The sequence below is a fragment of the Lathamus discolor genome, chromosome 3 (genome assembly GCF_037157495.1).
Source record: "Lathamus discolor isolate bLatDis1 chromosome 3, bLatDis1.hap1, whole genome shotgun sequence".
NCBI classification, from domain to species: Eukaryota; Metazoa; Chordata; class Aves; order Psittaciformes; family Psittacidae; genus Lathamus; species Lathamus discolor.
In genome coordinates, this window is record NC_088886.1 from 73,856,418 (window position 1) to 73,872,304 (window position 15,887).

General features: G+C 42.6%; 1 protein-coding gene across 3 annotated transcripts in view; it reads left to right on the forward strand.

Moving 5' to 3' along the window:
- Positions 1 to 15,887, forward strand: part of UNC80 (unc-80 homolog, NALCN channel complex subunit) — a 121,011-nt gene that overhangs the window by 26,020 nt on the left and 79,104 nt on the right. Inside the window, exons 12-22 of one of the 3 annotated variants that reach the window (XM_065669803.1) lie at positions 251 to 519; positions 1,154 to 1,504; positions 2,304 to 2,450; positions 4,333 to 4,480; positions 5,799 to 5,947; positions 7,723 to 7,889; positions 8,582 to 8,683; positions 9,949 to 10,163; positions 10,691 to 10,797; positions 11,310 to 11,409; positions 15,552 to 15,724. In XM_065669803.1, coding sequence (XP_065525875.1) covers positions 251 to 519; positions 1,154 to 1,504; positions 2,304 to 2,450; positions 4,333 to 4,480; positions 5,799 to 5,947; positions 7,723 to 7,889; positions 8,582 to 8,683; positions 9,949 to 10,163; positions 10,691 to 10,797; positions 11,310 to 11,409; positions 15,552 to 15,724 — 1,928 coding nt within the window. The remainder of the gene's footprint in view (positions 1 to 250; positions 520 to 1,153; positions 1,505 to 2,303; positions 2,451 to 4,332; positions 4,481 to 5,798; positions 5,948 to 7,722; positions 7,890 to 8,581; positions 8,684 to 9,948; positions 10,164 to 10,690; positions 10,798 to 11,309; positions 11,410 to 15,551; positions 15,725 to 15,887) is intronic. The other 2 variants (XM_065669802.1, XM_065669804.1) reach the window with 2 other exon arrangements.

Consider the following 15,887-nt stretch of genomic DNA (forward strand, 5'->3'; position numbering starts at 1 on the left):
ATAGTGGGCAGTGACAAGAAGATTCTGCACTTGGATCACAATAACCCCATGCAATGCTCCAAGCTTGGGGAAGAGTGGCTGGGAAGTGTTGGGTGTGTTGGGAGCCAGCTGGTTTGAATAGCGGCCAGCAGTGCACCCAGGTGGCCAAGAAGGCAAATAGCATCCTGGCTTGTAAACAAGCACAGCCCCTGTTACCCGTTTCATTATTCTTGAGATGGAAGTTTACAGGTAGCCGTTTTCCTCCTTGCAGTGCGGTCCCAGATCTCCACCATCACTGTGGCAACCTTCAACACTACCTTGGCTTCATTCAATGTGGGCTATGCTGATTTCTTCAGTGAGCACATGAGGAAGCTTTGCAACCAGGTGCCCATCCCTGAGATGCCCCATGAGCCGCTTGCATGTGCCAACCTTCCCCGGAGCCTGACAGACTCCTGCATCAATTACAGTTGCTTGGAGGACACGGATCACATTGATGGAACCAACAACTTTGTCCACAAGAACGGCATGCTGGATCTCTCGGTAATTGGCAAGGAATGAGGAAAGCCAGGTCCCTCTTCTGTCAATGTAGCTGTACCATTGAGATCAGGGGTTTGATGGGCTTTTCCTCCACCTCTTTATATGACTTCTCTCAGCAGTACATAAAGGTCAGTCAGATACATTTGTGCATATCATAAAAGTCTCCTCTGAGATACTGCAACTCCTGTTACTCCTTGCAAGGAGCGCATGTGCATGTGGAATGCACACATCAAATCCTAAGTGATATTATGTAATGGCTGTGTTCCTGGTGCATGCACCAAGTTCCCTACAAACCAGTATAAAACTGAATAGCACCTTTCTTCTAATGGCACCTTAAAACTCACCTTTTCTGCTTTCCCCTTAATGACTTGACAGCTCCTGGTGCACTGAAGCAGTGTTCTCAGGCTCACAGATGCCATCTCTTGGTTTCCTTTCCTGCCTGACTGTGCCCAGCCTGTGGTTTCTTGTCTTACACCTAGATTGTAAGCTTGAGGGGTTGAGGGTTGTATGTAATTCATTCTGAGTTTGTACTGTGCCTGCTATAACAAGTCTCTGTTCTGCCTAGGATTTCCAGGCACTAAATAGCACTAGGAGAGAAAATAAGTCAGACTTTAAATATGATGTTTGAATCTCCCAGGTGGTCCTGAAAGCTGTTTACTTGGTCCTGAACCATGATATCAGTTCCCGGGTTTGTGATGTGGCACTGAACATTGTGGAGTGCTTACTTCAGCTTGGTGTGGTGCCCTGTGTAGAGAAGGTTCGGAGGAAGAGTGAGAACAAAGAAAATGAGGCCCCTGAAAAGAGACCAAGTGAAGGATCCTTCCAGCTCAAAGGGGCTGCTTCTGGTGGTTCAGCTTGTGGATTTGGAGCTCCCCCAGTTAGTGGAGCTGGAGATGGAGGAGAAGAAGGAGGTGGTGGTGGTGGAGGTGGAAGCGATGGAGGTGGTGGAGGAGGGCCATATGAAAAGAATGACAAAAACCAAGAAAAGGTTTGTCTTGCTTCACTTTATACAATTCCCAAATGTACTGTAAGGTCTGTTAAGATGGAGTATGTGTGTGTATGCAACTGCCCTTCTGGTTTCCCTCCTTGGTTTTACTTTTGCACCACAATGACAAATTAATTTGTTTTACTCTGGTGCTCAGTTGGGGTTCCACAGAAGAAACCTGTTTGGATATTCCAGCACTGTAACTACAGCGAAGCAGCTGCTGCCAAAAGCACAGTTTGTGAGCATTGCATGAACATTCTCAGTATCTTGTCAGAGGGCCTGAAACCCTCAACCACAATGATTTTTTGGGGAGGTTATTATTAATAACTTATAAGAAAAAACAGAATCCAGCGTGTGAGCAGTTTCTTTCCTTTGATGGCCACAAATCATGAATTTTTCATTGTTGCTATGAGAACTGGCCAAGAGATGTTGTTGCCGACCTGCAGAGTCATCATTCATAGTAGCATAATACCTAAGACATTTTAAAAAGATGCTTGTTTTTCTGCTCAAGAAAGCCAGCTCTGTTTTTTCAGGCAGAATTCTTTAAAGCAAGTGCTGTATTCATATTCATAGCAGTTTGCACAGGGTTTTGCATTCAAAGCATGGCTTTTTGAGGGGAGATGAAAGGGAGGGGGCTGGTCCCTAAGCTTGGAAAATAATTGAAGTAAACATTTCAAGAGTAACAACTCAGTAATGGAGTGTCTGAGAGGAGAAATGGACAGCAGTATGTTAAAAGTAAAGTACTAGCAAGATACTAGTGGTTGTGCCCTGGTTTCATGGTCTTTCTCTCTGTGACCTTCAGGATGAAGGGCCGTGTGTCAGCACCCATAGGCTGGCACTCACAATGCTCATCAAAATTGTGAAGTCCCTGGGTTGTGCCTATGGTTGTGGAGAAGGACACCGGGGGCTCTCGGGAGATCGCCTGAGACACCAGGTATTCCGGGAGAATGTAAGAGAATTACAGCTCATTTTAGTGTCCCCCCTGTACTTTCGACATCAGCTGCTGAGACTGCTGTCTGCCCCTCTGTAGCTTTCTCTGTATTGACAGTAAATGTACTGGTCTTTGCCGCAGCTCACAGACTGTGTTGCAGCCCAGCTGTAGCAGATTTGCAGCTGTTGATATTATCTTCTAGCCCCTGGGGCTTTCTAAGAGTGCACTTGAGGCCCAGGGTGCTTGTCACCTCTCCAATGAATGGGTTGTCTGGGAAGAGGCAAATGGGAGCAAATCCCCTGTGTGAGCTGGTATAAGTGTATTTTCACACTGGCAGTACCCCAACAGAGTATGCTGTTTATAAGAGATGCAGCTATCGTGGGTTGCATATCTGAATCTAGAAGTCTAAAGTGTAATGTCCACCTTTCTCAGTGGTGATTATCACTGGTTGCTGCTGGGCTGCTCCATCAGCTCCTGATAGTAGGAGTGCACTGTGCTTGCAGGCATGCTAGTGTGCTGCAAGGGATTAGAAGACCCATGCCCTGTTTAGGGGCAGGGTGGATGGTCACTTCCTTAGATTTTTGATTCTGCTCAAGTTGAAGCAGTGGAAAGTGCCCCGGATGCAGCACAGACATCTGACTTCATCTAGAAGTTTGAGTCCCTGAGATCAGCACAATGACCTGTCAAATGGGAGCCTTTCAAAGGCTTTCTCCAGCACATACCTTCTCCTTGCTTTCTGTGTTTGCAGCAGTGAGCATTTTTGATGACTAATGAGAATTTACAGGTGGGAACCAAATGCTTCTCCATGGCTTTGTTTAGCCTGAGCTGTGCTGACAGAGCTATAATTTGGTTCTGAGATCTGCGCTAGGTGGCTCAGAGATGGATTGGCTGCCTCTGCGTCATGCAGCATTCTTCTCTTAACTGGCCTCCTGGGTACTGGGGAGACTGCAGCAGTAGTGTTAGTTCTGGACACAATGGGACAGATGAGGGTAAGAGAGTCCCAGTGGTAACAGTAAAAAGGTTCTGCACAGAGCACTGGTTGAACACATAGCATATTCATCAGAATGATGGCTTTTATGTTGTGTTGGAGCTGAGCCAGCCAAACATTTAGGCCTATGCATAACATTAAGCATAAATGAATAGGTCTCTTGAAGCCAAGGTTCTTACCAGGTTGATTGAATTGAGGTCTTTATCGGAAGAGATTTTCCTCCACGTCTAAGTCTGCTGCATCTTCTGTGCATTTGTCTGGCCAAACTGCTTTGCATGCACCATTTGTCTTGACTGCATGGACAATCACATGTCTGAGTTTACTGGAAATCTAAGCCCCCTATTGCAGGTAGCAGAGAGTTCGTGTTTCCCGTAAAGCTTGGGATATTTCAAATTCTCTAAGTCCAGCATGCATGGGGTCCCAGTAGAATGGATGCCTGTGATAAGAAGTTGACTTAACAGCTTTTAAATAAAAAGCTAATCTTTTGCATGATATAAATTGGTCACTGAGTATAGGTGCATCAAATAGGTTGGATCTGAGCTAGAGGCTGAAAATGCCTGAAGCTAAGAACCTTTATCACCAAGGCAGTAAGTGTGACTGAGATGGGACAGTCCTATTTCATTCATATTCAGTGAGGTTTTACCCTGGGTTTGGAGAGAGGAGAATAGGCCTTGAGACATGGCTGGCAGTGACTTCACCACTCACTCCAAACAGTGGCACCTGTACTGGTACACTGCCTCTTGCTGGTTTCAGAGGCAAACCTGTTCTCTGTCACAGGACCCAAACCTTCCAGCTCCTAGGGGAGTTACTTTAGACAGCACAGCAGAGCACTGCCTAAGCAAGAGGAAAAAATACCCTGCTCCTCTTAGCAAAACTCAAACATGTACTTTGATGTGATGGATATCATTGCAGGCTCAAAACTGCCTCACAAAGCTGTACAAACTGGATAAGATGCAGTTCCGGCAGACCATGAGGGACTATGTGAACAGGGATTCCCTCAATAATGTGGTGGATTTCCTTCATGCTTTACTGGGATTCTGCATGGAGCCCGTCACTGACAGTAAGTACAGCTGGCATCAAAAACTCTCACTTGAATATTCCTAAACTGTACCATCAGAAAGAAGCCATGCCCTTTTCTTTTCCTTTAAAGAGAAAAAAGTGAATAGCTATCCACAGAATATAGAGTATACCCAGCCAGAGTGGGTCAGAGGAGCTGGATCTCTTCTGATTTGATCACTCAGTGGTTTCATATCATCCAATGCACCTGAAATTGAAGGCCTCTCTTTTGATTCATCCTATCTGTTGTTCATGGCTTTTCAATGGAAATGTTCTCTTTCATTCAACTGTGCCTCATGCAGGAGGGTTTCTGCTTCATGACATGGCCAGGCACCAGGTGCAATGGCCTGTTTTATCCAGGGCTTATTCTGACTGGAAGTATAATTGAGCATTAAAACCTTTCGTGCCTCAGGTGAGATGGTAAATAGCAAGAACAGATTGAATAAATAAGAACATGAACATACAGATGCACATGCCTGCCGTTACAAGTGTGTGTGCATGTGTTTCTGTATATATGTATATATGTTTTATTTTTAGCTAGGAAAAAATATTCCAGGTGCTATTAGAATGACCGAACGCTTATTTTTTTGTTTAGTTAACTATTGTTTAGTTAACAATGACTGTTTGCAGAGTAGGAATAGCTCCTCTGAAGCACTTAGCAAGTGTGACTAGTACCTCTGATCCCAGGCATTTCAAAGAAAGCATCAAAAATATTATAAGAGGCTTTTCTGAAGATTTCTGAGGTCATTTCCCCAAGTAGTCATCAAGTATTGACAGGCTCACGCTTCGAAGCATGGCAGCTCATGCAGATTTTGAAAGGCTTTTCTCTTGCCTAATCAAACTGGGATGGTTCTTATTATAAATGCGTAATTCTTTTTAGACTCTTTCTGAGAGCATGGTCATCTTGTGCCTCTTGCAAAAGCAGCATTCCTGTAGTGCAGAAGACTTTCTTTTCATGGGTGTTGTCACTTAGCAGCTTAATCAAACATCTCTTGTCCTTTAGAAGAGTAGGTAGCAAAGCTGGAGGTATTGTTCAAATTTTATGTCTTACTCTGTACATTCTGTAAATGAGACATGGCTAAAAGAAAGCCAGAATGGTCCTGATCATTTCATTTGTTTTTCATGCTTCAGTTTCTGGAAGATTTCATTTTTTATCATTTATTTTAACCTTCCCTTCTTCTTGATGTGGGATTGTGAGAACTGAGCATAAGATATTAGGTGGGGACTTGCCCATATATTTGAATCCCTTTATACGTGTTTTTAGGCCTTCTTTTTTTAAACCATTTATAACGATGGGGCTTGCTTGTACTTGAATTTCACAGACAAAGCTGGATTTGGGAATAACTTCACCACAGTGGACAACAAGTCTACAGCTCAGAGTGTAGAAGGTATTATCGTGAGTGCCATGTTTAAGTCGTTGATCACTCGCTGTGCGTCCACTACACATGAACTGCACAGTGCAGAAAACCTGGTAAGCACTTGATTTCATGTTAACAAAGTTACTTTTTTTACTTCAGTGTCAACAGTAGGGCTTTACAATTAATGAGTTCAACCAAATCCCTTGAGTGTAGCAAGCTGTGCAGTCACAGTTGAAACATGATGTAAATGTAATGTCCTTCTTATATTCCTGCTTTGGAACCTGGGGGCTTAGCCAGGATGAAAGTTGTGCCCCTTGAATTGCATTTGTCTCTCTGTTCAAGCAGCTTCTGTGTTGTGTTTTGCTGTCTTTCCAAAGGGACTACTAGCATAGTCTGGAGCAAGGGATTAATTAACAAGACCACAGCCAGCATAAATCAACTTTTAGCAAAGTTAAAGCCAGTTTATGTAGTTAGAGACACGCCTGTGGCAGAGCATGGGAGTTACTGAATAGCTATTTGGTACATCTGCCCAAGGTTTAGACAAACATTCAGTTTACCAGATATCTGGAGGTAAGTAAAGTGCTGCTGCTTGCTGCCTATGTGCTGTCTTCCCAGAGCAGTCAATAGACTAGATAGCATGAGCTCTCTTCTTCCCAATTGGTGCAGAATTTAGCAGCTAATTTCAAAACACCTCCTGTATTATCAGAAATTAGGATTCCTTATCGAAGCAACTAAGAAGCACTCTTGAGGTGCTCTGTAGAGGCACTGAAGCCCAGATAAAGGGACAGCTCCTTAAAGGGAAGGGAGAGGAACAAAGGAAACAGTAACATTTTAAACCAGCAGGATAGTTTACCTGTGTCCAAGTCTTCTTTTCCTGCGGATATTCCTCCTTTGGAATGTTTCTTGGCAGAGATGTGGTGGGATGCAGAAAAACATGTGTTGTTACTGGATCTAGATTTCTAAATTTTCCTTACAAATTGTATGTCTTTCTGGACCCTGTTTTAGTTAGTGTGTGCCTTTAAGAATAGCATCATCATTTGTGCCTGTATAGAGAATACAGTATACAGAGTATATATGAGGGTTTCCTGTTGTGTCACTCTTTGAAGTCAGTCTTGTGTTACATATCTTATGAAAAAGAGCCTTAATCAGTATATAGATCCAATTATATGTTTGATTGGGGTGGGGGCTGTTGTTGTTGGAAGCTAGCTGTGCAGTTCCTAGCTGGGAATTTTTACAATAACCCAAGATCTTTGAGGAAAGTTTACAGATCAAAAATCAGGACCTGTAAAATTGTTCCCTCCTTCTCCTTGCCCTCAGATATAGAAGCGATTTGTCACATCACAGATGCGCATGAATGTTCAGAACTAAAATCAGCCTTGAGTGTATGAGTAGGTTGGGGAATGAGTGAGTCATTCCTCTTTTTTCCCATGATGTATAGCTCTAAAATAATCAAGATAAATCCCAAGACATCCACTGGTTTTGAAACAAAACATGCCATTTTTTGCACTCTACTGCCCTTTCCCTCCTAACTTTTTCATGTCTTTTAAGATTTTTTGGGCTAGATGAATGGAATAAACTAGGCTTTAAGTTATCTTTGCAGCTCCTTCATCTTGCAGCTGTTTTAGTCTCTGATACCTCTACATCTGCTGTAGCCCATTACAGAGCATGTTCCCTAGCAGTAATGCTCCCCTTTGTCTGCTTCTTCTGAGTGCACTAAATGGAGTTTCCAGCTTTTGATTTCAGCCAGAAAACACAAACCCTGTGGATGGAGAGTATATCACACAACAGGCAGAGGCAGTAATGCTGAAGTACCTTAGAAATGACTGATACTGCTTCTTCAGAAGCTGCAGACTGAGTTCTTTCATTTCCATGATGTCTTGCTACTCAGGGGTTGTACTGCGACATCCGACAGCTGGTCCAGTTTATCAAGGAAGCTCATGGGAATGTATTTCGGAGAGTGGCGCTCAGTGCCCTCTTAGACAGTGCTGAAAAGTTAACACCAGGAAAAAAAACAGAGGAAACAGAGCAAGAGCCAAAACCTTCTGGGAGCAAAAGGTGGGTGCATAGGAGGCAGAAGAGAAATGACCTGCATATGGCTGTATGAATACATGCACTGAACACAAATGTAGAAAGTCCGAGGGCTTGTGTGTTTTATCATGATAGCATATGTCAGGTCTTGATGTACAGAATTGTACTGTGGCAGCAGTCTCCTTTAAAACTTAATGGACTGAGACAGTAATAGGTTTGCAGCAGAAAGTGAGACCTAACTCTCATACGTGAGGCCTAAGAGAACAGTGCAATGGAAACTCTGGGAAAAGGAAAGGTTAAGAAAAGTAAGAAGCATAGTGTTGATCCCAAAGCACTGTGTGGACATCGCTTTTAATGTGCTTGACATCCTTAATGTTGTTTATCTGACAGGTAAACCCTGGTATGCAAAACAAGTCCCAGAGTAAATCTAATCCTGCCATGCTTCTTTATCAAAATGAAATTTTCTCTGGTGCTTTGAGGCCTGTCATACTAAAATATTGGACAGAAGAAAGTTGCAAAACTCCTAAAAGCCTCGGCTTTGCTTCTAAGAAGTGATAACCTTTTCTTGAATGATTATATAGAGAGGCAGTAAATTGGTAAAGAGAGGGTACAAATCTAAAGCAGTTCAGCAGTGCTGGTTTCCATGCCATACAGCTATGTGATGACCGTGAGATGGGCCATCCGTTCACTTTAGCTGATGATTTATATTGTATGTATAGATCCGAGGTGGGAAGCATCATCATCGACAAAGGCCAGGCATCATCTGCCCCTGATGAGTGCCGTAGTTACATCTCCAGCCGCCCAATGCAAACGCCAGAACAGTAAGTAAATATTGAGTTGTTTCACATGTTATTCCCAGTTGCTTCCTTCTGAGCTTAGTACAAATAGGCAGGACAGCAAGGACTTATCTCTTTGGATGGTACAACAAATGCGTTAAGCACTTAGGAGCTACTGATAAAATCCAGGTAGTGCTGATCTTCAGTGCTGCCAATTGGACCCACCCCGATTTTGATGGGAACCAGCAGAGATTTTCAAATCACCATGCAGTAGATGTGTCAGTATCTCATACTACCATAGCCATCAATAGACTATTAGTTCCTCAGAGATGCTATCACAGCTGTTCTCCATGTTTTTTGGTACTTCTGGGGGATCGTTCTATTACTTTTCAGCTTCCAAATTGTTGCTACGTTGTTTACTGCCTCCCAAAAGACAGACCATCCTGACCTATCTTGGGCATGTAGTCTCCAAAGATTGGTGCATTTCCCTTATCAGCACAGGTGATGTACCAGTTTTCGTAATGAGCAAATCAACCTGCTGTTAGGTATTGCAAGTTTGAAGCCTATGTTATCCAGAGTTCAGCCATTTAATACTAAAGTAAATGTTATGAATGGCCACTGGTCCCTAATAACTTTGTACAAGTCATTTAACTTCTCTGTGCCTCTGAATACCCATCTGTCGAAGTGCTTTGAGATGCACTGTATGAAGGCATTGCACAAGGGTACAGAGCTCTATATTCTGTATTCTCCTCCATTAACGGAGCCTGCAAAGTCTCACTGGGACTTCAGCTGTAACCCTTTACTGCTCTGCAGAATTGCAGCAAGCTATGCTGCTCTGAGCCCTGCCATAGCCATGGGAGATCTCAAGAGTATAGCAAAATATGCTGCCCCATTCCAATACCTTAATGAGAGCTGTGACCCCAGCAGGTTCACAAATGGCTGTTGTGATGTCCAAAAGCTCTCCAGTGCGCCTGTTTATAGAAAGCACCAGTATAGTCTTATCAACATGGGTCATGTTGACCTAAAGAAGATGATTTCTTTTTCACATGTAAGAACTAAAATTGGAATGATCTGTTCAGTGGGCAAGTACCTCAGGGTAGAGAAGATTGTTATTTTGTGCCTTGAGCAATACTGAGCATGTTGTCAAACTTGATTATGTCCCACTGGGAAAAGCATGTTTGGAATTCAAAATTAAACATCTTTAACAAATAGAGAGGTTAGGGCTGGGGCTGTGGGAGGGAGACCTCATTCCCCTGAGCATCCAAACTTCTCTGAAATGCAGTTCACGATTTGCATCCTTTTTCTTCCAGTGATGAGCAAATCCAAGGGGCCGTTCTGGGTCGCAAGGACTTCTGGCGAAAGATGTTTAAGTCACAGAGCGCAGCGAGTGATACCAGTAGTCAGTCTGAGCAGGACACATCCGAGTGTACCACTGCTCACTCTGGAACTACCACAGACAGGCGTTCCCGCTCCCGTTCCCGACGAATCTCCCTTCGAAAGAAACTCAAACTCCCCATAGGTAAATGTATGTCTCTTCCTGTTCTATATACATATTGCATGTGCATAGAAACACAGATATACCTGTCTTAAGAAATATTGCAACAAGTTCCTTAGTGTCCAAGTATATTGTATGTTCTCTCAAGGGAAGCTGGGAAATGCTGCTCTCCATTTTACAGATGGGGAACTGAGACAAAGGGGAACGTAAGCAATATGCCAAAGGTACCAGATGATATCTGTGGCAAAATAGAGTACAGAATCTGTGTCTCCAAAGTAGTAGGCTAGTACCTTAATCTCACAGGCACTGTTCTCCTCTGTAGAAGAGAAATATTCCAAATAGAATTTGACAGATAAAGAATATATCCTTTACAAGTCCTGCGACGTGGCCTTACATGGTAGTTAATACATGTTACATGGAAAGGTTGCCTTCCCCTTTCCTTCTACCTTCCCATACCCTAGCATGGCCACTTTGGAGATACATGCTGTAGTTGCTAATGAATAGATTCTGCTTGGAAGCATTTTCACAGTTGTCCTGAGTGGCTTATTCTGCAACAGGGAACTGGCTGAAGCGCTCATCCCTCTCTGGCCTGGCTGATGGAGTGGAAGATCTCCTAGATATCAGCTCTGTCGACCGTCTGTCTTTCATCAGGCAGAGCTCCAAGGTAAATGTGTCAGACTGGATTGCAGAGAACTTGGAAGGATGGGATCTGTCTGGTTTTATCTGTCCAAGGAAACTTTCTACTCATCATGGACATTGCAGCAAATCAGGCTCGGTCATAGAATCTTCAGAGGAGAGTGCCATGGAAATTTTATACTGGACTTCTGTGGCTCACGGTGAAGTTTAGGTTAAACCTATCCACCACTGTACTTGTCAGTCTGCTTTGGTTCACTCAGAGAGAAAGGCAGGCTCTGTCAACATGTTTAAGGTTTAATTGTTGGTCACACTTCTCCTTCCTTCTTTGTGCTTTTACAGCCTCTTGCGAAAGACCAATCCTTTAAGCAGAAAGCTTAAAAGATGAAGTGCTTCAGCGTACGTAAATCTGTGCAGACTCACTTGCATTTCTGTGGTGATCCTCTGTGATACAGCCGTTCTGTAGTTGCTTTATGGCTAAACAAGGAAGACCATGAGAAAGTGGTATGCTACAACCTCACCTGGCCCTTTGTCTTTGTACAGGTGAAGTTTACCAGCGCAGTGAAGCTGTCAGAAGGTGGGGGGCCAGGAGGTGGCCTGGACAACGGGAGAGACGAAGAGGAGAATTTCTTCAAGCGTCTTGGTAAATGGCGCACCTGCCGAAGACACCCATCCAAGCTTCATCACACAGAAGAAAAAGATGGTTAGAAATCAGGGTTCTCGTCTCCTTTTTTTCTTTCCTTTAAACTTTTTTTTTTTTAAATTTCTTTCTTTCTGTATTTCACCCCTTTCCCTTTTTTCCTGCTTTTTCCATAGGTTTTGTATCCATTCCAGCCTTTTCCAACTTTTTAGTCTTTGTAACTGTTTTCTTTCCCTTCCTTCTTTCATTTGTTTTGGTTTAGAAAAAAAAAAAATCTAGTGAAGTCGATTTTCTTTAAAAAAATCTAATAAATTCTGCAAATGCAACATTCGGGCTTTTAAAATCAAATTGAATTTGATCAATACACTTAAAAAAATTAACACTTGCTTCAAAGCACTTATTAAGTTCCAAATTAGGTGTGTAAATCTTTCATTGCCTAATACAACAATGGGTGTTCCATCAGGTTTTCTGTTTGTTGGTTTTTTTTTTTTCTCCCTCCTCCCCAATTTGTGACCATTTGACAGTTCTAGCAAAGACCAGCCCAGAAATGGCAAACCCTGCACAAACCTGTTATAATTATCTCTTTTCTTCTGTGTTTGCATGTCTAGTGTCTGCATACCATTCGTTAGGGATGCGGTCCCTTTTTCTTAGCACACAGCATCATAACAACAACACTACTTTGCCTTTCCACAGAAGTATATTTAATTGCAGTTTATTCTCAAAATCGGCAACATTTGAAAAGTGCCTTTATGAATAATAGAAGGTCATGATATATTCTGTTTTAAAATGTCATGCAGTGATTCACATGCTTATGTCCTCAGCTCAGAGCTCCTCCTTGTTGTCAGGGAGACAACCTTGTTATCTTGAAGTTCTGTTGCTTTTTTCTCCTTTTTCTGAAGAAAACCCAACCTGACTCCCAAAAACACACAAAAAGGAGTAGATTTTCTTTTTCACCATGATTTCTGTAGCTTTACAGTAAGTTACATTCTCTGACATTGTATTTTTCATTTTCTCACATTACCCTTTGAACACTGCATTGTACACGTTTTTCATCATCATCCGTCCCAGACCTGCAGTGTAATCCATGTAAGGCATTGTTCAGGCAAGTGATTCTAGCAAAGTAGGAGTATATCTTGCCAGTGTAAACTGGTCATCATTCTGCCACTGCAGAAACACTGGTGGTGGTTTTCCAATATGTGATTTGAAAAAGGTGAAAAGTATTGTTCCTTTAGAAAGAGAATGGATGAGCCCAGCAGCTTGCTGTAGCTTGGTAGCTGAAGGTGAATGTTGCCATGATGGAAGGAGCTGCACTGTTTTCTTCATCCACTACTGAGAGCTGAAGTAGGTGTGAAGTGCTTCCACCACATTTTCTCCCAGCCCTCACTGGGAACAAACAACTGAGGGACAGTGAGACTTAAAGAAGTTGTATCACCACGTCCACAAGGATCACTGGTATGTAATGGTGTAGTAAGCCACATACCATTAGCAAAAATACTAGAGTAGTTGTACATGCCTGTGTGTATACATACTCACATGTGCAAAGTGCAGTCAGTGTGAGGCCTTTCAGGGTGGGACAGTTCATAACACAGTAGAAATTTCCAGTGCTTCTCTATCTTTCATAAAGATCAGCAGTTTCTATGTGCTTGTGGACAACAGTTGAAGGTGGATGGGCATTGTATTAAATCACTTGAGTCTAACCATAAAGCATTGTTTTGGAACCTAGTTCTGCCTTCCCATTCTTGTCATTCATGATGCTATACATTTACTTTGCTCATGCTTTTTCCATATGGTGTTTCCTCTTGTGTTTTTGGGGTTTTTAACATAGTAGACGAAATTTAAAAGAAAACAGAGGAGAAATAGATTGGAGTAAAAAAACCCTAAATAATTGAACATAGAATAATTAGTTCCATCATTTATTAATTGTAATCTTCATTGTGATATATCATCTAGACCAGTGGAAATTGTGTGTTGGATATGTATGTAAGCATACGTGTGTGTGTGTATCTGTATGTGTGCATATGTATACATATGTATACACATATATATGCACATTCATGCATAACAAAATGGTTTTATTAATGATCTTTTTACCCATACTAAGAACAAAGCATACATACAGCAGTGAGTTACAGTGTGGTTACAGGAGACCCTTAACATTCCTTCAGGCGCTTCCTGAAGACATTGGAAGTGACCACAGAAGTTGCCAGCGTGTTCAGGGCACAACAGCACAGGCAAACCTCAGCACATGCTTACTCCAAGGGGTGATCTCATATTCACACAAGAAGCAACTGAGAGAATGGGAGCTTGGGCATCTGGTGTCCTCCTAGGTTAGGCAGTAGTCTCTGCTCACTGGGTGAGATCTTTCTGCAGGGCTGTCACATTATCATTACGCCAGGGAAGACTCGCATGCTTACAGCAAAGCTACTCCAGGATGGGCATAGTGGAGGATGGTTGTCAGCTGCATCTGAAAGATTCTCTTGCAAAGCTTCAACAAAGTGCAAGCCAGGGACTGCAAAGAGCTGTAGTGATAGGCTGAGCCTTTGCTAGATCTTTATAGTGGGGGTTAGGGACAGGCCTTAGACATGCCTTTCTGTATCAGAAAGCCAAGTTCCTTTCTTTGTCTCATACAGGCACAAGCTTAACAGGGCCCTGAATAAGAAAACATTTGTTTGTACCTCAAATAAGTTAGTGCTACAACAGTCATAGCAGGAATGCTCAGATAGTCTGTTACAGGCTATAAGTAAATGGCAAGATTTGGAAGAAAAGGTTGTTTGTGTCTGCTCATTTATGTAAGTGTTCTACCTGTTCTTTCTACTTTGTTTGTTTGTTTGTTGTGTTTTGATGAAATATTTCCCAACATAGGAACATTTTGTTTGCTGGGAAACTTTGTACAGCTTCATTGGAGAGAGAAAAGCCACAGTTGTTGTAATCTGTTGAACTTTGATATACCTCTGTTTTCCGGGGAATAGTGAAGACCTATATTGTCATTTTCTTTTGTAACTATTGTTTGTGGTACATAAGTTCTTTCCAAGTAATTCCAAGTAATTTCAAAGGGACTTTGAGTTTCAGCCATTCTTATTTCCTGAGGAAGAAGTCACAAAGTTCTGTAGAACTGACATTTTGCCTCTTGTCTTTCAAATCCATGTTTAAAGCCAATCTTGAATTCCCCATTTGGTGTTCTCTTCTTATGCTTTTATCCTTCAGTATTCTGTAAACTTTCGTACTTTCACATGTGAACAGGGGGAGAATTATGGATAAAGACTCCCAGAAGCTGACTAGTCTCATTTTGACCAGCCTCCTTGCCCTTTAAACTACTTTGCTGATTTCTCTTCTGTCTTTCTATCACTCTCTCAGCTCTGGCTCCCAGCTGCGTAATGGTCTTCTGCATTCAGTGGTGTTCATTCCAATCAGCAATGGAATTAGTTTATTTATCATGTGAACTCTATACCTGGAGTTTAAAACCATGCTTGAAAGAAGTCCTGGAGTGGGGTGCTAGCTTCATTTTCAAAAAGAATGCTTATCAGGGAGCTTTCCATCCCAAAGAGTGCATGTCAAGGGAGAGAGGCTGGAGTGATGATGATACCTAAGAGTTGAGTCCAGTCTCATTTTGGCTGTTCTGGTAATCGCAGAAGATGTATGCCTAAGAAAAGTACAGTACTTGGTTTGCACATAGAACATTTCCAATATTTGCTGTTCTTTTCTTCTATCCTAGTAAATGATGTATTGCTAAATTGATACATGAGGGACAAGATTTATGCATGCTCCACCTTAACGTAAGCTTAGAGGCAATAGAGAAGTAGATTATTCAGGAAGAACAGTAAGTAAGATGATTCGAAGAGGTGGGGAGGAAGGGTTCACCTATTTTGGAGCAAATCCTGGGCTTCCACACTGACTGTGATGGAATTGTTTTGGGCAGACATCACTATGACCAAGACTGCAATCGGGCTTGCCCTAGGCCTGTTTTGTGGGAGTCATGAATATTACAAAAATGTCCCTGTTATCTTCAAGATAGTGCATAGGTGAGGAAGGGCTTTAGGCCAAGACTGTACTCATCAGGATTTTTGTTCCACTTTTTTTCTTGGTGAGAGACTGTGTTCCCTTCTCCCTACCCCTCCCTGCATCCCCTCTGTACTCTGCCTCTTTAGGTTGTCATAGCTTCGATGATCACTTGACCTCCAACCAAGAAGGAGGAAAATCCAAGAACGTTGTGAACCTGGGAGCAATCCGCCAAGGCATGAAGCGCTTCCAGTTTCTCCTGAACTGCTGTGAACCAGGCACTATCCCCGATGCCTCCATTTTGGCAGCTGCTCTGGATCTTGTAAGTCATTCATTGGTGTATTTTTACCTTCTGATTGAGAAGCACATGCATACATGGTGGTCCATTGTCATTCACTAATGCTGCTCATGCCCACACAGAAAGTACGTAAAGCCTCACAGCAGTGCTAGCTGGTGGTGTTGCTATTAGTTGGAGTTTTAACATC